This window comes from Passer domesticus, chromosome 19 (genome assembly GCF_036417665.1).
Source record: "Passer domesticus isolate bPasDom1 chromosome 19, bPasDom1.hap1, whole genome shotgun sequence".
NCBI classification, from domain to species: Eukaryota; Metazoa; Chordata; class Aves; order Passeriformes; family Passeridae; genus Passer; species Passer domesticus.
Window position 1 is genome coordinate 410,341 of NC_087492.1, and position 26,614 is coordinate 436,954.

Genomic DNA, 26,614 nt, shown 5'->3' on the forward strand with positions numbered 1-26,614 from the left:
TAAAAGCTGTAAATCAGTACCAGAGTCACAACCCCAGCCCAGAGGGGGTAGGACCCACCACCTCTGCTGTCAGAATCCATTTGTGCTCAGGGAGAGGGTCACTTTGCCCTCTCATCCCAGGGGAGATGTGGGAGCAGGGACACAGCTTTGGGGATCTTGTACCCATGTGCAATGAAGCTGAAGGAGACAAGTCCTGGCTACTGAGGCTCCACAGCTAAGCAGCTCCAAGGGCACTGCAGGCTGGCAAATAACTGCATTTGCCAACATCTGTCTGTACCTCACTACCTCTTCTGGGTTCTGGGGGTTCTCATTCCTCTGTTCACAAGTTCTTAAAACATGAGTGTAAAAACTGAATTCAAATGGGCCCTGGGAGCCAGCTGGGCTGGAGGCAGGCAGGTACAAACCCATTCACTGAAAAATGTTCCAGTGCCCATCAGTGCTGTATTGGGACTGGAAACACTACAGAGCTGCTGTCAGTGCAGCACTTGCTGCACGAGCGACAACCCACCAAGCCAAGGGGGAAAATTAAATTTAACTGCCCATACTGTTCTCAGCAACTCACACCTGAACCTGCCTTGTGCTCCCTGTGAGAAACTCACTGCTTGTGGACATACGAGGCTTGCCTTTCAACCCTCACCCCAAAAACCACTTCTCTGCCACCCTGTCACCCCATCTGGGGTAGCACACACTGGCTCCGGCAGAGCCCAGACTCAGTTTTTTTTCCCCAAATGTAAGTGGGTTTCATCCAACTGTCCATTCTGTGTCTGTTCCCACTGCAAAGTGCCACCCTACCAGCTGCTTCCACAGACCTCAGCTGGCAGGAGTGCCCTTTTACTCTCTCCCCATGTCAAGCTCACGAGCATCTATCTGTGCTCTTCCATGATGATGTGCCCATTCCAGTTCCAGCCACTGACCCATCTCTAAACAGAACTTGAGGCAGTTAGGGCCAAATCACAGGGAAAAATTAAACTGAAGCACAAAGAGGCACAAGACCCTAGCAGCAGAACAGATGTTGCCAGAACCACCCGGTGTTTCAGCTTTCCAGGACCAGCTGTCCTGTGCAGCCCCAAGCCGAGCGCTCGGGGCCCGGCGGCCGCGCTCAGCCACCGCCCTCAGCTCCAGCAGCGAGCCAGGAGTGACAGCCAGCTCCTGTCTGCAGAGACAGGGCAAGACCAGGGAAAATCCCACCAAACCAACCCACCCAGGGCTGGCCTGTGCCAGGCGAGGGCCAAGGCTCTCCTGCCCTCCTGTGAGTCCAGCTTAGCCCACCAGAACGTTTCCTGCAGCACCTCACTGCATCTGATCAAACAACAAAACCTCTCGCTATGCCAGCTGCATGACCAGCTCCAAACCACTTCCTGCAGCCTCAGGTGAGCACAAGTTATGTTAAAATCAGAGCAAGGGCAAAGCAAGTGGGAGCAAAATCTGAGGGTGAAACACCAATAGCTTTTTTCAAAATAGTTTTAATTCTTGCATCCAAGGAGACAAAACCACATCTAGTTTTATATGCATTTAATAGTTTACCAATTGGTACAATAAGATTTTTTTAATATGCAGAAAACATGAATAAATTTTGTTTTACACAGTCTGAGAGCAACAAATCTTACTGTAAAACACAGAGCAGTATTATATACATTCCTTTACCGATTTTGTTTTAATTGTGTCAATAGCTTCAGTTAACTCCTACAGCCTGGGAACTGTTCTCTCCAATTGCAACCTCTAACAGCGCTCAAACAAACATCTGACATTTGCCTTCACGTCGATGTCGGGATCGACTCTAAAGCGTGAGGATTTTGCTAACTTCTCTTCAGAATGAACTCGGGGAAGCCTGAGGGACAGGCAGGACAGGAAAGCAGCTACTTACATGACACAGTGGAAAGATAAAAAGGCCAGTTAATGCCAGTTGTGACTTGCAAATCCAACGCGACCCCCCCGCTCCCCCCCGTCCATCCCACCCCTCTATGCACGTGCTCTTGCTACAGGACTCTCGGTATCGATTTAATACAGGACGTTATATACAGCTGGACACAACAGCTCACTCCAAGGGCGCTTTTCCTTCACTCAACTCAGCATTTGCAATATTCAAATCATTAAAGGATGACCAAGCCACCTGTCTACGAAAACAAAGTATTTTTCTTTTTAAACAGCTCTCAGGGGAGTCAGGAGCTGTCCACGAGTGGTTTCTCAGGCAGGTCACAGGGACAGGAAGCAGCAGAGGAGAGGCAGGGACCCCCTGCCCACAGTCCCCACTCACTACCAACCAGGGGTTGTTTTCCTTTGCTCAGTGTCCCGGGCACACATTGGTCACACCACACACAAAAGCAGGAGAGGTTTGTTTCACCTTCTGAAGTGCAAGATGGTATAAAGCTTCTATCTAAACCACAAAACACGCTGCACTTTTGGCGCGTGTGGCATGGATCGGCAGTGGCTCTGGTGCCAGGCCAGAGCTGGGTCCTGGCACGTGCTGCCAGGTTCAGTCAGGAAGTGCCAAAGCAGCAGCGAACCTCTCACCCCTCCAATGCATCTAGCTCATTTCTGACCCAGTAACCTCGCTGCTGCAGGTCTGCTCACAGCAAAGGCACAGCACAAGCTGCCAGTAACAGTGGCGACGGTTGCACAGCATGTCCCAGTGTCCCCTCACTCCCATGCCTGTGGTGTGGCTCCCTTCCAACCAGGGCTTCAGCTTTGGTCCGGTTGGGACCATCCCTGAGATCATTCCCTGCTCCCCAGGAGGCTCACTCTGCACAGGAGCAGTGCTGAGTGTCACACAGCAGTGATGCTGCTGCCAGCTCTGGGGCCGGGTGGCCTGGTAAATGCTTCTTTGCTACAGGGAAAAAATGCAGTAGACAACTTCCACATCACAGGTACCTTTAATTTCTCATTCAGGTTTTGAGTTATGTACATGAGGGTGGTTCACTTTAGACTTAAATAAAGTTTCTAGGTCCTACCAGGAATTAAACATGTTATTACTTTACAGTTGCAGATGCATGGAGGGATTTAAGATGCACTACTTGTGTATCTGGAATTCTCCAATAGGACAAAAAGCAGCAAATTTTTCCAGTCCAAGCAGCTAATGAACAAAACAGACTTTATTCGTGCATGCTTATGCAGCAACACACACTGAGAATGACAGAAACCACTGGATTTAAGAGATTAGCCTGGATCTTAAACTGGCTCTGAAAACCCCCACATCAGAATCCCGCTTTCTCCACCACTTCCCAGAGGATCCCACACCCCAATCCAGCTCCTCCCACAGAACAGAGGCTCCTTCTGGGCTGACTGTGGAAGTTCCCCCCTCACCAGTGCAGTGTGTTTGCCCTCCAGCCCACCCTATGCGGGTCAGGGACCTCAGCTTTAAAAGGGACATTTTAAAAGCCATGGATTAAACCAAAGGAATAAAATAAGCACTAATTCACCTGTTAAAACATCAGCCTGGTACTTCATTGTATTGTCAATTTTAAAGTTGATTTTTAAAAACACCTGGTTAGTTTGATAAGTATTGTAATTCTTGGTTATCTACAATGGAATCTGTCACAAAAATGCTGATTAAAATATTAATTTATAATATTTTCATTCATTTCAGATCAAAATATGTAACTTTAGGGATACGCAAATTAAAAATTGTGTACACCAAACAACATAAATACTAATTAATAACTGAGCTGGGCTGGTTTGCTGATAGGATTTGGGTTTGGTTTTAATGTTTATCATCATTCCCACAGATGGGTGTGGGCTTTGTTCACTTTAGAAGCCTGCATGGATCTGACCTGCCATTGTCAACTGATTCTCAAGATACTTAGTGCTTCCTTTAAAGCATTTCAATGCTGCAGCCCAAGGTTTTTCTCCACTTGCAAACCCCAGGATGTTTTAATTGGAGCCACACTGCCAAGGTGAGGATCACCTCATTGTCCAAGGAGGCACTAAGAAAACCAAAAAACTTTTGTATACCCCAATTTCCTGCCAGTGAATGAGGGAAGTGTCCTTTGATCCTGCTGTGTAAATAGGAATTGCACATCTCTAACAAACATGGAAAGCAAACAGCAAGTTGGACCATGGCAGTCATTTGGGAGAGGAAGCTCTACTGGAAACTGGATCACTAAACTCTAGTGGGATGGACAACTCCTCCTGGAAGTTTGTCTAGCATTAAAAAAAACCCAAACAAAAAACCATTTAAACTTAGTTTAACAGCACAGCTTAACCATTGAATGACCAAATAAAAAATAAATACATTTATCACATCAGCTGCGACTAAGATTTGTTGTCTTATTTCAGGTTTACAGTCAGTTCTATAAATATACCAACCCTTGCGTGATAGGAGGCCAAAACAAATGTTTTCTGTTGATTTGGCAAATGTTTCATGACAAATATTCCAGAGTTTAATTAATTTCCATTAATTACATATAAGGTTCAGAAGATTCTGAATTGCAGCCTTATTATCTAGTATTCTTAGAGAAGATTTATTAAGCACACTTAAGTGATGTTACATAGATACACATTTCTGAAAGAGCCCTACAAAACTTTTCCCAAATGAGGTCACCAATTCAGGCACCAACAGACAGCAGAAAGAAAAACAGGTATAATTATCCGACATAACGACACTGTCAACTATTCAGTTAAGTGCCCTATTCCAATCATCCCACTTCTGCCTTCTCAGGTCTGATGTGACCAATGCCAGCCCATGTTCTTAAACCTATGGTACTTCTAGACAACGTATGTAAATTTACAGTATACAATTTGGATTCACCATGCATGAATACTTTGTGTGTAACATTTAATAAGCTCAATCTACATCCAGAATAATTTACATGAAAGGACAATATTTATTTAAACAGAGCTCAATGGGTAACCATGGTATCTGAGTGCATCCAGAGGAAAAGGGGTCACTGTGAACTCCATCAGCGGCACTCCCACACTTTTACTGTTTGATCTACACTCCCAGTCACCACGTACGGGGCTGTCTTGTGGAAATCTGCCAGGAGACAAAAGCTCACATTACCAGTGAACCCACAACTTCAGCATTTCCTACTCTCACTGAATGGCACTGCTTTTTCAAAACAATTCTACCAGCTCAAAGGCTACATTCCAAAGCTCCTAGCTGTACTTTTGTAGCCAAATTCTCTCATGCTGTTACCAAGATCTGGTAACATGAACCAGGAATGTCCAGGAATTCAAAGTAACTCATTTCTGACTGTTGTGCACACCCTTCTTTTCCTTTTGCTGGGCAAGCACTGACACTAGAGCCCTCCCCACGTGCCCCATGCTCTGTTGACAGGTTCCAGAACTCCCTGTCAGTTAACATTCTTATCCATGAGCAACACTGGCAGCAGAAGTGGAAAAATGCAGCACACTCCAACTCTACAGCTCACAGGGGTGGGGGGTTTGACTAGAGTCTGCAGGTACTTTCTAGTACATTTCTTTACACAGAGAGCACAAGGTGCCACTGGGCCCCGAGGTGAATGGCAGCGTGGTGCTCAGCTGCAGCCAGCGGGGAAGCAGCAGCTGTGGCACAGGGAGCAATACATACCCAAAGAGGTAACAAAGTGTTCGTGCGCGTTGAGGGTTTTCATGCATCGCTTGTTCTTGAAGTCCCAGACACGGAGAGTCTTGTCATCAGCACAGCTCAAAATAAACTTTCCCCCAGAATGGAACAGGACGCCACGTACCCAGTTATCATGGCCCACCTTGTGCACAAGGAGAGATCAGTGAGCAGGCTGAGAGCTGAGCACCACACCTCGTGCTGCGGCACACTGAGGGACCCCTGCCTGGCCCCGCAAGGACAGCGCTGAGCTCCTGAGACCTCTCAGAATCACAGCTTATCTCCAGTTTCTATTATTACACCTCTATCAGTCCTCCCAACAATGCAAGTTCCTGTACTTGAAGGCAAACAAACAGCAGTCCTCATGTGATCTGCACCAATTCTGCTCTCCACCCCCAGCAGCACCGCCCAGTCCAGCCAGAATCTGAGCTGGGAACGGCAGCTACGGCCCACGGGAAGTCCCACACGTGGCAACAACATGATATTTCACAGAAGACACAATCCAGATCATTACCAGCATTTCTGCAAACAAACCAAGCTACTCATCACAGAACCTACACCACAGTACTGCATTCACACTACGATTTTGGAGATTGTCAGTATTTCTTAGCAACAACAATAGCTGAACCACAGAAGCCATTAAAACTGTATTTCCAGCATTTGCATTATTGTAACTTGGCTTCTCTTGAAAACATGACATGGAAGATAAGACATTTCATTAAAACTGGTTGTACATATGCAGCTAGGACTGCCAGAAAAAACACCAATGGACTTACAAGTGTCATAAGGCACATGCCAGTGCTAATGTCCCACATCTTAATGGTCTTGTCTCTTGATCCAGACAGCAGAAAAGGCCCAGGCTTGCCACTCTTCTTAGTCTACAGAAAATTATATTTTAAGTTATGGTACACATAAGATGGAAGCGGCAAGAGGAGGAATGAAACAGATCCCTTCCCAGTGATATTTTTTAGTACCAAAATCAGATCATACAACAGCTTACAGTGAGTAAACCCACACTGACAAAGCTGGGTCACAGGCACTGGTACTAATGCTAGGAGAATTACACAATCTGTTAAAAGAAGTGGCTGTTTGTCCTGCTGATTCCACAAGCTAAGTAACACTTTGAATACACACTTGCCTACTGCGAGACACTGTTAACAGCAGACACTGCTCAAATGCCACATCTCCGGGACGAGGATGCAGCTCACACATACCTTTGTGCTCAATTCTTCATAACATGCAATGAAGCAGGGCTGGGAATTCCTGAGAACTTCCCACTGTAGGCGACTGGTGTGTGTGTCCGTGCACGGTGCGAGCACGGCCGGCTCTCACCTGCCCCAGGTGTGCGGGCTGTGCCCGCTGCCTCCAGCAGGGGGCAGGGGAGGCACCGCTGCGGAGCCCCACAACCACGGCAAGGACACGCGGACTTTCGCTTTCATTACTTACAGTTAAAAGGTTATAAGGATCTTTAAGCGATTCAAGTAAAATTTGACTGAAATAACCTGTAAAAGCCATCACTAGTCAAGTCTCTGTGTTCAGTGTGGCTACTTTTCCCCTGGGGTGTCCACAGCCTTTGGAGGCAGAGGGCAAAACAGCAATGCTGGTTGGGGGGGCTTGACTAGAAACTGGAGCTTATTTCTATTTCTTTTTTTCTACATTTTAACATCCTGAGAACGAAAATTTCTTCTGGCCTTTAGCCTTTCTTGAGGCTCACTAGAAGGGGTATCAGTGATCACATAAACTGGGATTCATTTTAGTTAAGGAATGCTTTCTTCCATCAGTAACTGTACAGTAAATCACAGCAATCGGTGCACACTGCACCCAAGGCAGCTTCATTCTGTATTCCTGATTGGCTCCTTCCCCCCTCTACTTTCCAATTGCTAAGCATCCTTATAATCTTCTGAGAGAGAAGCCGCTTTACACATTCCTTTGTTGCAGTACAAGACAGTGGTCCCACTCTCACCCCTCCCTGGACAGAGCATCTCCCTGAAGTTCACTTTTACTAGTGCAAGGATAGGTCCTAAACACAAAAGCTGGATCCTGGGAAGCCCAGACAGGGCTTAGCTGCACACCAAGATACAGACAGAAGTACTCATAACACACCTGCAGTACCTGCCAGGCCCTTTGAGCCCAGAGCTCAGTGGCTGTCAGAGCATGGACAAAGATCTCCCTGTGCGTGCTTGTGCAACAGCCCAGGAATGTTACCTCTGATCCTGTAGCTTCTGATATGGTGGAGTAGGAGCTCTCGGGAGCCCAGGAAATGCACTCTACCACATGCTCGTGCTCTCGGAGCTCGGCTTTGCACTCCTTCGTGGCCACCACCCACACGCGCACCGTCTGGTCGTTGGAGCAGCTGGCAATCAAGGTGCCGTCCTGGTTGGGCCGCACCATGCGCACCCATTCTCTGTGCCCCGTGAAAGTCTTCACGCAGTAACTGTGCAGGAAACACAGCAGCACTCAACCTCCAGACAGGCACCCACTGCGCCAGCCTCGGCAACCTGAGGACACTTCACCTACTCAGTGCTTAAGATAAAATATTTTAGTGCACACGGGTTCATCCAGGCAGGTGATGGAGCACACCACAAAGAGTTTGTGGAAAGGAAGCAGCAACAGCTAGGAGCTAGCAAAAACTCGTTAAGGCAAAAAGCAGGAAACCGGGGGGAAACTTAAGTTGACACAACTACTTGCCTTAAACAGGTGTTTTAAGAACAAGTAGAGATTTACAGGTCATTTAGGTTATTAGAGAGGCAACTGATAAATGAAACAAGCAAGAAGACCAAAAAAAATCAGGAGACACCTTGATCTGTGTCAAGAAAGGTAACAGATTTAAAAGTAACCTTTAAACTCATGGTTAACCAGTGGATTTATTTTCCTAATTGGTCGTGAGCTAGAGATCTACCCTCATAGCTTCCAGAAAGACAAAAGCAGTTCGTTTTAATTAGTCAGTATTAACACCTAAACCCCTCTGCCTAATGTTTGGGGCAGAATCTTTCTGTGAATTACTCTAAAGGCAGAACATCATTTCTCAATTCAAAGAGTGCCTGCTGACATTCAGATTCCTGTGCCCCATTTCTACACACAGCGCTTTCTCCTCGCTTTTGTTCTGGTGCTGTTTGCTCACAAGTGCACTTACCCTGTCTGGACTTCCCACATTTTGATAGTTTTATCCCTTGAGGCAGAAACTATATGATCTCCATTGGGCATGATGGCTACCGAAGAAACGTTATGATCATGACCTAAAAACAAAATAAAGCCTTTATTAAGTGGCACTGGCAGAGTTTTCACAGAGCACACAGGACTTGCCTTTTTTCTTTATCTTGGTCAAGTAGCTACAGCAGCAGAGTGTGCTTTATTGAATAATCTTTACATGTAAACTTGAGGTTTTATGAAATAATCATCTGTATTTTTAGAACCCACACAGTCCAGACACTGAGCACCCTTAAAGGTGCTTTCTGTTTACTTGCATATACCTATGTGTGGGTGTTTATTTTTTTACGTCTCAAACATTCTCTATTTCTACTCACCACTACTAAAAGATGATCCTAAATGCAAGAAAAAAGTTCCTACATAAAACTATAAAAACCACCTGCTGCCAATACTAGAATCTTATAGCTGGGTGTGCTGTACTTTCTCATTTTGCCTATGGCTTTCAAATGCAGTACAAAGGGAACCTTCCTGTGTGATCAAACACACACAGCCAAACCCCACATGGAACAGCCACAACTCCTCTGGCACTGATTCCTCCCTTTCTGTAGTCCTGCATCAGGAACTAGGGGCTGAAGGAAGGAATCTTTCACTGACTTGAAGGCAGTTTTACTGTCTAGAAAGCATTTAATATTTAAAGCTAAAATCCCTCTAACTGTCATTTTATTTCAGTATCATTATGAGATGCTGTCTACACCATCATGCATAGTAGATTTAAGATGCTATTTCATTCCATAAACACTGCATGTATCCCCTATTTACAGAGAACTCAAAGTATCAAATTATATCCCCCCTTTTTCTTTTGGAAAATAATCTGGTCTATAACCCCCTTCCACATCAGCAGTTTTCCTGGATTAAAAAAAAAAAAAGAGCCAAAAACCCTCTTCACTTTACAGACTGCTAAATCAATCCCTTTATACCTTACCATGCATAGTTCTGATGCACTCAAAGCCCTGGAAATCCCATAGCTTAATGGTCATATCAGCAGAACAGGAGGCCAAGAGTTTGCCAGTGTGGTCAAAGGAAATATCTTGCACAGAGTCTGTGTGCCCCTTCAGGGTTCTCTCAAAGTCTCCTGTCTCATAATCCCACACCTGACAAGGGAATAGACAACCTGTTAGCAGCAGCCCATTACTCTTTGTATTCTCCAGTCTCACATTTGCACTCTGCAGGCCAGTCTGGCACCTTGTTCAATAATTAAGCAAGAGACAGACAGCCCCAAAAAGCTTAACAGTAAAAAAAAATAAGTTTCTTTTTATGTGATTTTGTTACTTATAAATTAACTGAATTCATGCATTTTGAAAACTATTTTCAGCTACCTTTAAGCACTATAAGCCCATCAGGAGAACAAGTTTCACTGTATTGCTGTCACCTATTCCACAGCCAGTTGTCTGGAGCACACACATACCTTTATTGTGGCATCCTCTGAAGCAGAGACCATGACACTGAACACTGGATGGAAGATGACCCGAGTGACAGGACTCCTGTGCCCACTCAACGCATACTTCTCTGGAGGACGAGGAATCCACTCTTTAGGGTCTCGTTTCTGACCAAGAGGTCCACCTGATGTAAATTCTTCCTTAGCTTCATTCAGCTTCGATTCTAATTCCATTACCTAAGTGTAAGAATTTTAAAGAGACCGTTCATTTCCAGTTTTATACAAGATCTAATTCACCTTCTTCATTAGTAACCAAATAACAACTGACTCCAACACTCAGAGTAAAGAAAAGATTGCATAGACTGAAACTGATCACCAACATTCAGTAGCACTGGTTTTAAAAACCAAACCTAAATTAATCATTTATAGCTTATTCTTTAATAATTTATAGTTAATTCTTAATAATTTAATCATTAATAGTTTATTCTTTGCAAATTCCCAAATATTTTCACATAAAAAAGTTCTACAAAATCCCCTTTACTCGCACACTGTACAAATACATCTGAATTACTATTGTGCCAAACTACCAAAGAAGGTTGTGCTAACAAAAAGGAATGCTACTGCTGCAGGAATTCTGTGTCCTGTTGGAGCTAGCACACACATTAACCAACAACAGAAACACTGGAGGCTAATAAACCCTCTGTATTGACCTGCACAAGGGATAGGACTTCATTGTTAACACACTGATTTTAGGAGGTTTTTTGCTTTTAATACACTCTTGAGCCATTGAAGCATGACTAAAAGGAGTTTTGTACTCTCCACTTGCAGCACAATCCCCCACTGGAATGCACTGGAGCTAATGGCTCCTTCCCTCTAGGGCCATGGCCAAAGACAAGAAGCAGCACTGACTTCTCCTCCATCCCAGCCCAGCCTGACCCTCTGCACACAGCGACTCCACCTCCCTGCTCACCAACTGCCCCAGGGCACCTCCTGCCTCTCCAGCTCCAGGACTGCACGTGCCCGTTCAGGGCTGAATGCTTTCTGGGATAACTTTTTATATGTGCACATCCAGCACATCTCTACTTACCTTCTTTTGTAATCTTATAACAGATGTCCATTTCTTTTCCAGAAGTCCAGCATACTTCTTATCTAACTCTTCATTCTGAGAAGAAGCATTCAAAGAAAGAGGAAGAAAAGCAACACAGAAAAACAAAAATCAGAGATGCAGAAGGAACTAAGTGCTACCCTTTCTTTCCATTACAAAAATAGAGTCTCGTGCTACAATAATCCTAAATGAGATGAAGGTAACAGACATCAGAAAATAAACATGCCAAGGCTTACTCCACAGCAGATAAAAGCTCTGAGGACTCACTACCTTGTTCAGAGACAGATATTAAACCTCTCTTTGTAGAGCTACACATCGACCATTCCAATTTACTCAAATAATTCCAGCCTTTACCTTTTCTTTCCACTTTAGTATAGCCCACTCCAATTCAGATTTTCTTGCATAAAAGTCGTGAAACTTTTAGCAACTGCGTTTTCTCTTTCCCTCAGGACCATCTAACCTATTTAGATTGCTTTCCTAAGCTTTGGGAAGAGGAGACTAAATTAGGTTGATAGATAAGGCAGATAGGGAAATGATATTAGGATTTTCAATTATAAGTATGGTATTTCAATTTGTCACTTCTATGTATTTATTCAACACTAGTAGCAAATTGGAGAAATTAAGTCCAACTTCAAGCATTTTGGAAAAAGAACAATGCAAGATACATAACAAAGAAAAGGCAAGGATTTATCCAGCACACAGAAGTTTACTACTCAATCCAGCCGTAACCATATGAAATGCATACCTCCTATGCTAATAGGTGGCAAAGTTAAAAATTATACCAAATTATCTGTGACAAAGGCAAATCAACAGAATGAGGTTACAAGAAATGACTGGTCTGAGTCATTGGCATCTGTACAGTCTAAGCAAACAGAGCTGCTTACCAGAGCTGGTCACACAATCACAGAATCACAGCCTGGTTTGAGTTGGAAGGGACCTTGAATCTCATTTTTCCACCCCCCCAGCTGGGGGAACACCTTCCTCTAGACCAGGCTGCTCCAAGCCCTGTCCAACCTGGCCTGATTGGATGATGAATCTCTATGAACTGTTTCAGCCTGCCCTCCTACTACATGGTTACTCAAGAGGTATGCAACAGACTCAAGCAATGACTTAACTGCTGACCCAAGTCAAATCTCAAAAGGATTTTCCAACACTGGCTCTGTATGATAAAGCAGAGGACAACAGCAATGCAGTTTTGTTTTCCTGTTTCTCAAAGATCCCCAGTGAAGTCAGTCTCCAAAGCTGCACAGCCTCAGACCATTTGAAATCTGGTTATAAAACCATTTGCTCAGAAATGGCCAACTCACCCAATGATTATTTTCCCTTTTCTGGTAAGGCAATAGGCTCTGTGAGCTCATCACCTGCACTTCTGAAAGTGTCTGAGCTAACAGGTAGGTAACAGACACACAGGTTCAGAACAGATGCAAATGCCACAAAACTGACTTCTGAATTAAAATATAGGTGAAGAATCTTGTTTGAACTCACCACATCTAATTCAGCTTCCTTTTTAAAAACCGAATATGCCTCCTCGTAGCCATTGGAACGGAGGTAATCTGCTATCGCTCGATTTCTACAAAACAGCATTTTAAATACAATTTAAGGACTCCGAGAAATAGTCATCACAACACAGTGCATTCTGATCAGATCCTTGTCTACATCACCAAGTAAAATAGCAAAACATTTCCAGAGTTTACTCAAGATAAATGTAGAATTCACAGACTGCAGCTTATACTGCAACATGCTTACTGCAAATTGAAGAATCCATTTTTTATGCCATCAGTAACTTTGAAATTATATTTTCATTATTTCCCAATTCTGGTTTCAAATAATAGCAGTTCTAGCAAAAATAAACAGTAGAGAGATGCAAACCCCAATACACAGTACTTAAAGGGCATGTGAACAGAGACACTCTAAAATCTATTTTGAAACAAATGCTAATAATTGAAGTTTAATGAAAATGCAACACAAACTTAAAAAAAATGATCCCTTACAGTTCATCTCGTTGCCTTTGTGACAGCACCATCGTGGCTGAGATGTCAGGTTAACGTGATCGAGCAGTGGCTTCTCCTCAAGAGCTAAAGTCTTGGGAACCCAGGATCCACAATTCAGTCTGCCACAGTGGCTTAAATCACAAGTATTTCCCCAGATGTGAAATCCAATAGGAAATCCAGAGGCATTCAACACAGAAGATTCAATCCATCTATAAGGAGGAGAAAGAGACATCATTTGTTACCTTGAAACAAGCACTCCTCAGGCAGCTTTCTCAGATTTATCCAAACAGCATCTTTGAAGACTCTGGCTCTGCCTCAGCACAGGGCCCTCGCAGCTACAGTGCTACACAACTGCAGCACACAAGTGACTTTTCCCACTCCAGTACCACCACCTGAGGGAGTTTCCAATAACCTTTGACTAAGAGACAATACTTGTTTTCTTTGTTTACCTAGAATTAATACTTCATCTTGCCCATGTTTAGGGCAGGGCAAATTTTTAAACAGTCCTCCAATCTGATCAGAGTGACACCATTACCATGGGAAGAGCTGCCATAGGCCGGTGACTGCAGGTGGGCTCAGGCAGTGGAGTGATCACAGCAATTCAGGATACAGCTGAAACCTGACACGCTCGAGGTAGTTCAAGTCAGTGGAGCTGAGCTTTTCCAAAACACAGATTCGTCAGTACCCTTTGATTCAGAAACATGAACTGCAGCATTCTCAGTGCACAACCTGCTTCAACTCAGCTTCAACCTCTGCCACAACAACATCACCAAACCCACGCTGCCTTTGCTTTTGCACTGCAGGGGCCTCTTGAGCACCACGACCATGGGAAGTGCTGAAATGGCACTTCTTGCACACCTGGCAGGCTCTGTAAGAACTCATCATTGACTCAGGCTGCTCAGCAAGTCTGACCAACCAACCAGCCTCAGCACTGAGATAAGCTGAGGCAGTGCACAGAGGCTCAAAGACAGCAGGCAGGTTTGTAAACTTTCTACCGACTGCTTGAGGACTGCCTGCTGCTGCTGCCTCACCTCTGCCCCTCCCCACACACACAGGTACACTGACACTTCAGTATCACAGCCCAATAACAATTTCAGTAAGGAGCCTCCTCTAAACAATAGCCTGCTATGAAAAAAGGAAAATGCTAAGCTTATATCATTAATGGCTACTTATTCATCACAGGGGATCAGAGGCTTCTTTCTAAACCTATCTAGGCCTGCTGTCTGCTTCAAAATGAGCTTAAGCTGCAAGTTGCTTGTTTCCACCCTGCTGGTGGATCTTCCACGTTAAATGCTGCACACTGTAATACTGCCTGCAAGCCAGTTATGATAGGAACACTGAACAGGCACTGAACACTCTTCCCCAATAGCTTCAGAAACAATTCGGCTGAAAACTAACAACACAGGCTTAATCCTTTCAGATAACAGAAGCAAGCATTTCACCTCCTCTTGTCCCATAACCCAATTCATGCCAGGTAAAGAGACAGCTGGGTTTCAAGAGATGTCCGGTGCTCAGCACGGAGCAGAGCAAATAAAGGAAATTGAGTTCACCCCAGAAAGGTCCTGCAGGGCCGAGAGGCGCCCGCAGAGGGCGCGCCGCGGGACAGCCGAGCAGAGCCGGGCTGGGAGCGGGACCGGGCACCTCCGGACACGGCACAGCGAACACAAACCGGCCCCAAGCGGCCTCCAGGCCTGCCCCAGCAAAACCTCAGGGTGGGATTTCTATCATGAACCGCCACTGTGCAACGAATGCCTAGCAAATCCAGTGCCAGCGTACGACTCCAGTAAAAAATCCCAATATCTCAATTTTGTAGTGGCATCTGGGAGATGCAATTATAGTACTTGTCTAAAAATAACAGTAACTGTGTTTGTAAGGCCATCTTTCACATGTCATCTATTTAGAAATGCATTTTCCCTGTCACATGTAAAGTAACCCCAAACTCCTCCATATCCCATACCCACTTCCCAACACCTGGGCTGCTCCACAATCTAACTCTGAATTGTTAGTGAGAAACAGATCCTAGTACTAGATAAATTCCAATACCACATGGCAAAGCAGCTACTCCTGATATTAGCAAATTACAGCTGAGCCAAAGCCACCAACCAACTGATCCACAGCATCTTGCTCCTCCAGAAAGGGTCTGGTCCAAGCACCCTGCTCAGCATTCCTGACTTTTAACTACAAAGCTGCCTAAATAGAAGGTGAAGTGTTTTCAGGACTGCCTCCTTCATAGACAGAATCACAAAAACAAAACAAAAACAACCAAAGCCCACTGCAAACAAAGGAAAACCAAAACAAACAAAAAACTCACACATAAAGAACCCACTCAAGCAGAAGTGTCCAAACCCAAAAAACCCAAAAAGACCACCATTAATTACACACCTGGGACACTATGTGAGCTACCTTTTTTTCAGCTGGAGCAGACTTTGTGACATACAGGCTTCAGCAAAGCAAGACTAACCAGTCCTCCTCCATCAGCCACCACCGTGTTACCCTCAAACAGCTCAGCCAGGAGAGGCAGCTGGAGCTCTGGGGGAGCCCTGGGGAACAAAAACAACCCACAAAGAACTGCTACCTGTCCATTACACCTCGCCTCAGAATGGTCACTTTGTATCAGCATATTAAGGCAGTGTCAAGACAGGGTTGGATATTCTTCTGAAAGAAAAGGTGTCTTTGTATGAGAATTTTACTGTCCACTATTAAATACAGGAAAAAGCACACTGAACAGCAGCAGATCCTCAGCAGACAACTGCGCCTCATCCCAGCTGCCCACCTTTTCACTCAGCTACAGATCAGCCTTTACACTCAGGACTGGCAGAGATGTCAGAGCACTACAGACAGCAGACCTACTTCAATCCTTTGGTGCTGCAGGACTAGAGGGGGGCATACTAAAGCATAATCTTTAAAAATAAATTAATTTAAAAAGAGACAGCCAAGAATCATCACAGGCCAGAATTTTTCCTTGCACAAGTTTCTAGAGCACAGAGAATTATTGATGAAGAGCCACAAACTGATCAGGAATACCTGAAAAGCAGAAGCACCCTCACCTGTATGGGAAGGTAAAAACAGCACAGTGCAGGTTCTTCTGACCTTCTCAATTGAAAAAAAAATAATAATAAATAGGACCCTGTGATTCCTCATGTCTGGCCATTGCCCCCCTCTTCCTAAACAGGGGTTCAAAGGTTCTGGGGACAGGCTCGCTGGGGAGCACACAGCCCTGGGCTGTGAGCAGGGCACCCTGCCAGCCCCACGGCACCGCCGAGCTGGCACGGACAGGACAGCAACACCCTCCTCCCCAGGGTGACCTGAGGATTCAGCAGCCTGCTGCTGCTTCCTGGCTTCAAACGCTGGCTTCTTCCACTGATGGCTATCAGTGTGCTTCAAGTGCTTCCTAGATTACTGGAAAACTTCACAATAACTTAATGAGAGACCCGCAAATGATTCATAAATGCACCAAGAGCAAAATGAAACGAGCTCAGCTTCACTTGTTAGCTGAGACAGCTCTACAGGAGGTATCCAAGCACAATAGCTACACGCTCAGTCACAGCAATGAGGTAGGGAAAAAATAATCACTTTCAGGCAAGAGATTCCCCTCAGCTCATGGTATGTTATGCCAATAAATGATACACCTTGCCTTGTAGGTATTTCTATGACCGTGTTCATACTTGCTTCAGGAGACACTTAAATATCTTCTATACATATTCTCCATATGAAACTGAGAAACAGACTATGAAATTAAATTAATTCAGCAGCATTTTAGCCTCAACCTAAAACAGCTCAACTGACTAACAGTGCCCATTTCTGCTGTTCTGAAAAAGTCACAGTAGAAGTCACCCCCAAGTGAGCTGTGATCCATGTCACCCTTCGTGAGGCCCAGGAGTGAGGCACAGCAAACCCAGCTGTGCCAGTGCCTCTGTTGCTGGCAGTGCTCTGCTGCCACAGCGAGGTGTAAGAAGACCAAAAATCAGCTTCATTCCTTGGTTCACGACATGGGCAGCAGCACAAACTGTTCCACACACCAGCACACCAGCCCAGCTTCACTCTGCTGCTGCTGTCCAGCAACCTCATGGTAGCACATATCCCAGATGTATGTCCATGGCTCCTCCAGGAATTAACAGTAGATTAGTTCAATTTCTGCAGCTTTTATGACTGTTGCTTAGGCTCCATAAATAGTCTTTGCCACAAAAACACAAGCTATGTACACTAAACATGTAACTGTAGGCCATTATATTAAAAATTAGAAGAGATACATGGCATCAATTACAGAGCTAAAGCATCAGCAGATACAGAACAGACCAGCAGAGAGCAGCTCTGAAAGCTCAACAAAGCTTTAGCTCAGCACTGCTGTGCTTTAGGAATTGTACATTTTTGCAGAATTCTAATATTTTAGTTAACTCAGCTACAAGACCATTTTTTCCGTATTATTATATCAACATTTTTAGTTATATTCTCCAGGAACATTTATTGAAGGAAACAACATCAGACGTCACTTCTGCAGATTGCCAGCTCAGACACACCTAATACACAGCACTTGGTGTTACAAAGGCCCAGGAGCCATCACCAGCATCAGGAACACAAAACTGGGTTCACTCTGTGATATCAGTGTGATAATTAAGAGTTTCATTACTCAACTTAGGTTCAAATTTAAATCTTACCATTTAAAATGTCAATAACTCATACAAAACTTAAAACATTTTGGAGTGTCCACCTATATGCTAGCAACTTTCAAGTGGTTTCTCTAACACATTCTATCACTCTTAGAAGGTTTTTTTACCTCAAAGAAAACTCCTGGAGTTTACTTCTGAGTTGTTAATATATGCAAAATCCTACTTCAGTTAGCTCCCTCTCTTCAGCTAATTTTACAATCCCAGTGAAAGGCCAATCACTTATGAAAACCAAAGGCCACCAAAAAGAGCAAATTAATTGATATAATCAGAATTAAATTCCACAATTCTTTGAAGCTGAAAGGATCCATTTGTGTATTCCTAAAGGAGACACTCTTGTTGCATTGTCTCTTGCTACATGGCTGGCACAGGAGGTCCTTGCAAGGTTCATGGACAGTGTATCCTGTTTCATAACATTAACAAGAGAACTTTAAGGGGTTATTTGGGAGTAATTCCCAGGCAATTACAGCTACAGTCCCTATGGAAAAACTAGACCACATGAATTGTTTTCTTACACCTCTGGATTACGTTGCTAAATTCTAGCAAGTATATAAGAAAACTTCCTTTTAATTTGAACTAATTTTTAATGGGCTGATTTAGTTTTAAAGCCCATAAGCAAAACACTGCTCTATCAAACTCAAGCCACAGAATAGGACAACTCTTTCCACAAATGTATTCAAAACCAGATTCCACAGAAGTGAAGTAATATCCATGGTTCCTAGGCATAACTACTAGGACCTGAAAAGGGTTCCTAGATATGTCGCTATCTGTTGATAGGAAAGAAAAACAGTAACAAGTAAAATAATTCAGTTCCTCTCCTGCTTCCATCCTGCCCCCCATTACTGCAGGAAAGCTCATCCACAGCAGAATCACCCAGGCACAGCCACGCAGCTGCTCTTAGTACAGCAAACAGACCTTATCCTAGAAAATGTTGGAATCCATCACCTGCTAAGCCAGCAGGGATGAGTGGGAGAATATGAGAAAGCTACTCATTTATGAGCTGGGTTAATCTTTTTTCCACTTTTCAGCCTACATCAGTAAAGCTGGCTGAGGGATTACAACGAAGTGAGCTCCAACAGCTATCTGATTTGGGAAAAACAAAACAAGAAGCAAATCTGATCTGAATTACAACTCTGAGCCTTATTTTTAATTCATATGTTTAGTAAGCCTGTTATTCTGCAATTAAGGGAAGTCTCAAAATGCCCGTAGGTCAACACTTTGCTTGATACATCAATGTAGTACCCACAGAGTACAGCATTCTGTGCAGTGCTTATAATAATTCACAAAAAACATTTTCCGTTTCAGTTCAGTTACAGGTTTATCAAAGGAAATATATTTTTAACATTAAAAAAATGAAACATTTTATGCCTGTTTTATTCCCCATTTCACCTACTTTTACAGCTTTTGCTAAAAACCTGATACAGTAGTTTAGTTCTGAAAATAATTCAGCACCAAATCCATGGGGAACCAGAAAGCAATCTGTAGCAGATCAGATATAGTGCCCATGTTCCAAAGACTTGGAATGCGGGTTGCAATTACATCTGAAAAATAAAGCTAAGGAATGTCATCAAGATGCTGTAAACCAGGAGCAAGTTGGGTGCTCCACACAGCATGCTGCCAAAAGGAACGCCTGTGCATTCTGAAATCAACTCCTATGCCCGTCTGCTTTCCCATATTATTTCAAGCTAAGTTTTTAACACATCACTGGCAGTCACTACCCACCTTTAGGACTGTAAAACAACAAAATACATTTCTGGCCTCGTTACCTTCCCAGGCACCAACACTACATGACTGAGGAATCTGGGCCAAACTCACTTGGAAAAAATTATTTTTTTTTTCAGAAGACTAAATTAATTCAATCTTGACATTTTTTTGCCATGTATCACTTCAGTTTTGCAATTCTGATAGAAGCATGATACAATTAATTCTCAGAGAAACATCTTGAGTGAGCACTGTCATATCATCTCATTTTAGAGCCTTTGAGCTTCCTCCAGGTCAGAACTCCAGCCTGAGGTCTGTGTCCAGGCTTTGGTGGAAAACAAGGGAAAACATCCTTCTTCTAACCTGCCTGTTCAATTCTATGTGAAAATGCAGGTAAACGTAGCTACCAATAGCAGGCAGAAATTAAAGCTCTGAATGTGTGATGGTTTCGGCCACGGCAGTCCGCACTGCTGCTGAGGGTGCTGTGAGAGCAGCAGGACAGCAGGCAGGGGTAGTGTCACGGGCTCGGTGTTACACGCTGCTACTCAACCCTTGGCACAGCAAAGCACATCAGGGGCAGCTGGATGACTCCAGCAGGGAATTTTTCAGTATTGCTAGGTCAAACAACACATACACATTTTGGGATAGCACACCAGGAGAAGAGTGCTGCACTTAGATATGTCTGTCAGCAGGCATGCACTGGATTTGAACTTTGTTATTCTCAGTTCTTCCTCCCATACTTCTCTGGCTTAAAAAATTAAGTAACAGATTTATAACTGTAAAGGAAGTCACAGGACTATATCCAAATTTAAATAATTAAATCATTAAACTGCCTGTTACACTGGAAATGTGATATTAACAAAAACAAACACGAATTTATTAAATTTATAAAGAAAAACATCCAGAAGAAAACTTAAAGGAACATCTATGTTAATATTTTAGAAATGACGGAAGGTATAAACCACAAAGAAATCTAAACAAGAACTTAAGACAGAACTACTTGTTGGTCCTTTATCAATTTTCAAATCTTGTTAAGCAAAAATTGTTTCACTTGCCCAGAGGGGGGTGGGAGAACCAAAACCAAAAAGCTCATCATAACTGTGATCTATAACATCTTATTCTATTACAGGGAATAGTGTTCAACCCTTCCATGACACTAGTACCAAAAATAACAAAATCAGGGTTCTCGTAGATGGTGTCTCATCTTTCTTACCATCCACCTTCATCTACTACACTCCTGCCTCTCAAACAGAGCTGAAGGTGAGAGACCAGAAACTTCTACCATTACTGATTGAACAGACACCATCTGTTTAAAATACATACAGACACTCATTAATGACATCATCCTCTTAATAGACTGCAAAGACAGGAGCATTTAAACAAACCAAATTGTTTATCCAATCTCTTTCTTCACCCCAAAAAGCAGGTGAATCCAGCACAAGACAAGCTGCCAGTGCTGTTTCATTATGGAAGAAAGAGTCATTTATCTGCAGCAAACAGCCTAGCTGTGTCCAGCTGATTCTCCTCTAGTCTTAAAGAGGGATAAATGTAACACCTTTGCTTTAGCATTAAGCAGAAAAACAAGGCAGAGGCAATCTCGGGGGGAGGTGGGGAGGGGAACACTTGTCTGTCTAATTAAACCAAAGGAACTTAAGGTTTGTGGGGCACAACGGGAATGATTAACATGGGTACAAGAGGCAAGGTATAAATAATCTCAGTCATGAATGCCCCCGTGCCATCTCAGGTGCAAACCAGTGCAGCACCACGCCACAGAGCCTGTCACCTACCTCACAAGAGGTGTGACAGCTGAGTCACCAGCCAGCCCCAGAACAAGAGGTGCCTCTGAACAGCCTTCGACCAACTCCCTCAGCAGGGACCTACTTAACAACGGATACCAGGAAATTACAGGACAGGCACTGCTCTGCACCACCTACAAACCTCAGCCAAGGATGGTCCCACCTCGGCAAACACCTTCTCAAGGCTGCAGCAGGTAGTTACTAGTAGAAAACATCAGGTAAATCTTCCAGAATCAACAAAATCACAACCAAAATTATATATTTATTGCATTCATTTAATCACAATCCTTATCTAAAGCCCACAAGCAGCCAAGCCAGGCTACAGAGTTCACTCACAAGCAGTATCATTAAGAAGGAAATGGCAAAAATAATTCCAAATGCATTAACTAGCAAGAACTTTGAATTAATAATGTTGATTTTTTAACATATTTATATATGCATGAGTGCTCTTTGTATTGGTCAGTGTGACAATGCTGTGCACAATATTAATTCTGAAAGGACTGTATGTTTATAGTCCCAAGGAAATGGAGTTCAGCACACACTTATTTTGTACATAACATTTTTCTTTGAAATTTCCTGACAGTAGGTGCTAGCAGGAAGTGAAATGATAGGTGGCTTCCAAGACAGTGAATTAAAAGCAAAAGAGCCTAAGTCACACCTATCTAATCCCTTAAGGAGAGAGCAGGAGGTTAAAAAAAAAGAAAACAGAATAAGCTTTCAAACATTATGAATGAGAAAAACATTGCCTCATCCAGGTCCTGCCTCAGCTGAGAGGAAAAGGCCCTTTTTTCAGCAACTGAGATAAGATACAGGTTAGCAACACACATCTGTTGGGCTAACCCGCAGCAGCTGGCATCTCCAGGGTAAAACTGGAATTCTGCTCCTCAGCAGACAAAATCCTGGCTCTCGCCGAGGCTTTTAACATGTACAGTAGGTCTTAGGACATGGTAGGAATGAAGAAAAGTTTTGTTCTAAAATAACTGTAATACATGAAAACCAGACATTTAACCCAACCCCAGTGGTGGCACCATCCTGCTCAGAGCACAGCCCTTCACACTCCCCTAGCATGGACAGCATTCAGAACAAGAATTCTGAGGAAACAGCTTTATGCATTTGAAAACCGATTTTAAACAGGCCAGGATTGTATCTTAGTGTAAATGCCTACTTCCAAAAACTTAAAGTGTAGCCTACTCTGTCAGGCAGATCAAAAGATAAAGCAACATCACCCATTAATAAAATCCTCAAAAGCTGCATTAGGAGCCCCATTCCCCTTGTGTCAGGTAATAAAGCAGCTCCTGAGAAAGCCCCTGAACCCCAGCAAGGCTTCACCAGTGCAATACATTTTTAGTAGTCAGGTTGTCCTGCCAATGATACCTAAGCTCTTATAGAAGGGAGAAAGAGGAGCCAGTTGTAACGTCACTGACAGATCTGCAAGTTTGGGCAGTGCATACCTTAACGACTTCTCTGCAACAAACCCAACAGGAGAGTCCCAGCACCATTCTATCAACATACATGGCTCTGATCCTTGGGAGAGATCTTCATTTGCCATCACAAATTACATGTTAGAGGCTGGAAACTCCCCCGCACCCTAGAGGAAATCTGAAATTATCTATTAATAATAATTATGGATTTCTATTGTCCTCTTGATTTCCTGAATTTAGGCCTACACAGTTCTTATTTTCAGCGCCCACTTCAGGGATGCTTCAGCTGCTCTCCCAGTCTTGGCCTTTAGTTTAGAAAATGGGCCTGAAGCTCACCACAGTAGAAGGGAGCTGACCTAAACCAAACTATTCCAAAGTCACTCTCCTTCGTACTAGGTAATTCCAACCCCTCTAGTTCAGGAATACAGGGCAGCCACAGAGGGTTGCAAAAGAACTTACAAACATATGCAGTCTATACCTGAGCTACCCTGAGGCAGAGAGGTCCAGCTATTGTTTGCCCAGAACCCTCCACAAGAAGTGTAAATACATTACAATTAATGATGGACATGGGCTATGGAGTTCTTCAGGAATACAAGGTTGCAGTGCTGGACAAGGCAGTCAGCAGATGTTGATTCTGGAGCTGTCCCATCCAGAGCAAGTTGAGAGCAAAGACACAACCTGAGCTCCCAGGCTGGGAGGAGCACAGGAGGCAGGACAGGCACAGGGGTCAGCAGGACGGGCAGGACAGAGCCTGTGTGCAGCCAGAAAGGAACTGCTGATGCCTTTTGGTTCTGCAGAACCCAAACGAACAAGTTACTCCTGTAGAAAAAGTTACTGCCATCACTTCAAGGGCAAAAATCAACCAAAGCTGTCAAGATGGAAAGAGTTTTGCTAGGCTCTTCCTTGGCCTTAGCCTGGATACGCATTGGACTCAGGTATTTGGCTCATGCAGCCACTGAATCCTGGAACAGCTACTCGCAGTGAATGAACTAGAAATAACGCAGAAAGCACTGCCCCTTGTTTTAATTTTGGGCATACTAAGAGAAGCACAGTCTCTTTCTTGTGTGCCCATCTCCTATCACAAACTGCACTCCAGAACTGAGACCCCCATGAAAAAGCAAAACCACAGCCTGCTTCAGAACCATCCATGTTCAGTGCTGCACTTGCTCCAGTCAGCACTGAAACCAGATGGGAATGCCATGAGGCACATGTGGAACAGGAGAGCACTTCCAGAGGCAGCCCTTCCTAGGTGCTTCCTCCAATCCCTATTGTATTTCCCAAACCCTTTGTTCAAACGCTTTTCCTACACAACTTTAAGCAGTAGTACCCAAGGGGGACAGCAATGCTCCTACAGAGCTACAGTGCCCAAAAGGGCTTCCAAAATCCCAAGATGTTATTTTACAAGAACTTGGCACACAAGGAAGGGCAATGCAATCCAGTCTGTACACTGACAGCAGTCACTCCACTGTGGTCACCAGAGTAACCAGGGATTGTCTTTTTCTGTGTGCCCACCCATAATCCGCTCTAACCAAGAAGTTCCATGAACAAATAACAGCATGAAGCCACAATACAGAGGCTTGTCTAGATTCCAGAAAATCTTGTGTGTAAAACACCGCCACAAAAATTGCAATTCCTATCTAAAGTGTAAATAAAATCAATTCAACAAGTGCATATCTAAGTGGATAAATTGAAGCGGTTATCAGACAAAAAAAAAATCCGGCTTTGCAACAGTGACTGGTCACTTCTCACTGCCAGACAAATCAAAATCCACCCTGCAGAAAAATCAGTCTCAGAACAGAATGTGAGATTTGTTTCATTTCCGAAGCTTCCTGCACCATTAGATTCTTCCCTAAAGAAGAGACTTCATTGTTACGGCAATTAGTATTCCTCCACCCCGGCAAAGGGAGGAAAAAAAAGCTCTGAAAGGGTAATCGAGCCATTTCGCAGCTTTGCCTCCTTACTCCACCCAGTCTCTTCCCTGCTCAATGGCTGCTCACAGCATCCACAAACATGGGAACAGCAACAGAAACACACAAAAACGAGATGCCCGAGAACAAGCCGGTTATTTGCAATGCATCTTACAGTTTTAAAATATTTTCTTTGTTTAGTCCCCCAACAGAATTTTCCTATTTAACAAAATGACTCTAAGGGCAAATAACATTCTGACAGCAGACCCTCCCTCTGCCGAAAACCAGCCAAATGCTGCACAATCATTTACAAAATGATCATCACTGAACGGAGGTTCTTTAACCACCACCTCCTAATGCCATGAACAATACTGTCATAGGAACATATACTTAAAAGAATCACCACAAAAATACATAATTTAGCCAGGTCAATATGCCCAAACATTTAATTATACTAAAACGATGTTTATTAAAGATTTTTAATATAGCTTAGATTAACCTTCCCCCATCCCTAGTAAGCAATTCATTATGAAAGGGCTTGACCTGCACCAACCAAGCCCACTGCTGCAGCACTATTGAAATGGTTCGAGTGATACCATGGCAAAGAAAGGGAAGGTGTCACATTATTATTGGTATTAAAGGTCAAGTTTAATTGCATCCACCTTAAACAAAAAAAAAAAAAAAAAAAAAATCTCACGCCCACAGAACTGAACAAACCCCAAACTTTTCAAGGGAGGCACCACTCCCACCCCCCAACTTCCATCAAAAGCCCTGCCTGCCTATAACCTCCTGCCGAAACAAAACCTCGCGAGCAGCAATTAATACAGGATTTCAGCAATATTCTACGGTTTTCACGGGAAGCCTGTGCACCTGCAGCCATCCAGGCAGTGAAATGACCCCCAGAAGGAGAGATCAGACCTCCCTCCCCCGTTTTACTGCAGCTGGTTGTGAAGGTCTGAGCCACCTCCTATCGCTGCTGCCCTGCTGAGCACTGCAGGAAAACTGGGGATGCGAGACAAATTCTGAAACAACACCTACTCCTTGCCCTGGATTATTAATTCTCGCCTTGTTTTCGGTGCCTCGGCCGCGCTGGCGATCCGGGCCATCGCCCGACGCCCGGCCCTGCCCGGGGAGAGGGTGACAGGGAAAGCCCCGGCAGCAACCGGGGAGGGATGCTCGGGGTCCCCTCCGCGCACACACCAGGCCCATCGTCCCTGAAGGCTATTTTATCGCTGTTTACCCCGGCCCATCGCCTCCTCCCGGTATTTGCTAAGTCACGGACGGAGCGGCGCGGCCCGCGGGGGGGGGACTCGGGCCCGGCGGCGGCTCCGCGCCCGCCCCGCCGCTCCCACCGGGCCCTGTTTTCCTGCAGAGTCACGGCGGGAGCGGGCCGGGGTCCGCGGGGAGCGGGGCCGGCCCGCAGAGCCCCCACCCGGAGCCGGGGGAGGACCGCGGGCCGCCGCCCCCCGCCCCGCCCGGTCCCTCCTCACCAACGGGCGCGGCCGCCATTTTGAGAGCGAGCAGCGGGGGGGGCGCGGGGCGAGGGCGGGGAGCGGGAGAGGAGGGGGAGAGCGCGGAGGAAAGCGGCGGCCGCTCGTGCCCCGGCCCGGGACAGCCCGCGGGGCGGGGGGGCGGCGGGCCCGGCCTTACCGAGCCCCGCCAGCGCCGCCGCCGCCGCCGCCTCGCTGTGCCGCGCGGCTCCGGCGCCACCCGCCTGTCCCACTCACCGGCGCGGCGTCCCGGTGCGGGTGCGGGGTCCCGGTGCGGGGTCGCGGTCCCGGTGCGGGGTTCCGGTGCGCGGTGCCGGCGCTCGGGGACGGTCCGCTCGCTCCGCGCTGTCAGAGGCGCCGCGGCCGCCGGGAGGGAGGGCGGGAGCGGCGCGGCCGCCGCGGCGCTGCGCATGCGCAGCCG

General features: G+C 45.0%; 1 protein-coding gene across 3 annotated transcripts; it reads right to left on the reverse strand.

Moving 5' to 3' along the window:
- Positions 1–1,497: 1,497 nt before the first annotated feature.
- Positions 1,498–26,579, reverse strand: PAFAH1B1 (platelet activating factor acetylhydrolase 1b regulatory subunit 1). Of its 3 annotated transcripts, none has more exons than XM_064394259.1 (11): positions 26,431–26,579; positions 13,215–13,423; positions 12,709–12,793; positions 11,206–11,280; positions 10,149–10,355; positions 9,666–9,834; positions 8,670–8,772; positions 7,742–7,970; positions 6,313–6,414; positions 5,525–5,681; positions 1,498–4,969 (listed from the first exon to the last, which is right to left on the reverse strand). In XM_064394259.1, exons 2-11 carry the CDS (start codon positions 13,244–13,246, stop codon positions 4,896–4,898), a joined length of 1,233 nt encoding a protein of 410 aa, XP_064250329.1. In that variant the 5' UTR covers positions 13,247–13,423; positions 26,431–26,579; the 3' UTR covers positions 1,498–4,895. The 3 variants fall into 3 exon arrangements, with proteins under 3 accessions (XP_064250329.1, XP_064250330.1, XP_064250331.1); XM_064394260.1 differs by lacking the exon at positions 26,431–26,579 and adding an exon at positions 26,194–26,255; XM_064394261.1 differs by lacking the exon at positions 26,431–26,579 and adding an exon at positions 25,944–26,081.
- Positions 26,580–26,614: the final 35 nt, after the last annotated feature.

What these genes read in the sequence shown, in the direction of transcription:
- PAFAH1B1 (XM_064394259.1), bottom strand. Translation starts at nt 13,246, where the DNA reads ATGGTGCTGTCACAAAGGCAACGAGATGAACT. An exon ending in ATGTGGGAAGTCCAGACAGG is followed by an intron (nt 7,971 to 8,669) that starts GTAAGTGCACTT and finishes TTTCCTGCACAG; the next exon opens with TTACTGCGTGAAGACTTTCA. An exon ending in GCATGTGCCTTATGACACTT is followed by an intron (nt 5,682 to 6,312) that starts GTAAGTCCATTG and finishes CTTGTGCACAAG; the next exon opens with GTGGGCCATGATAACTGGGT.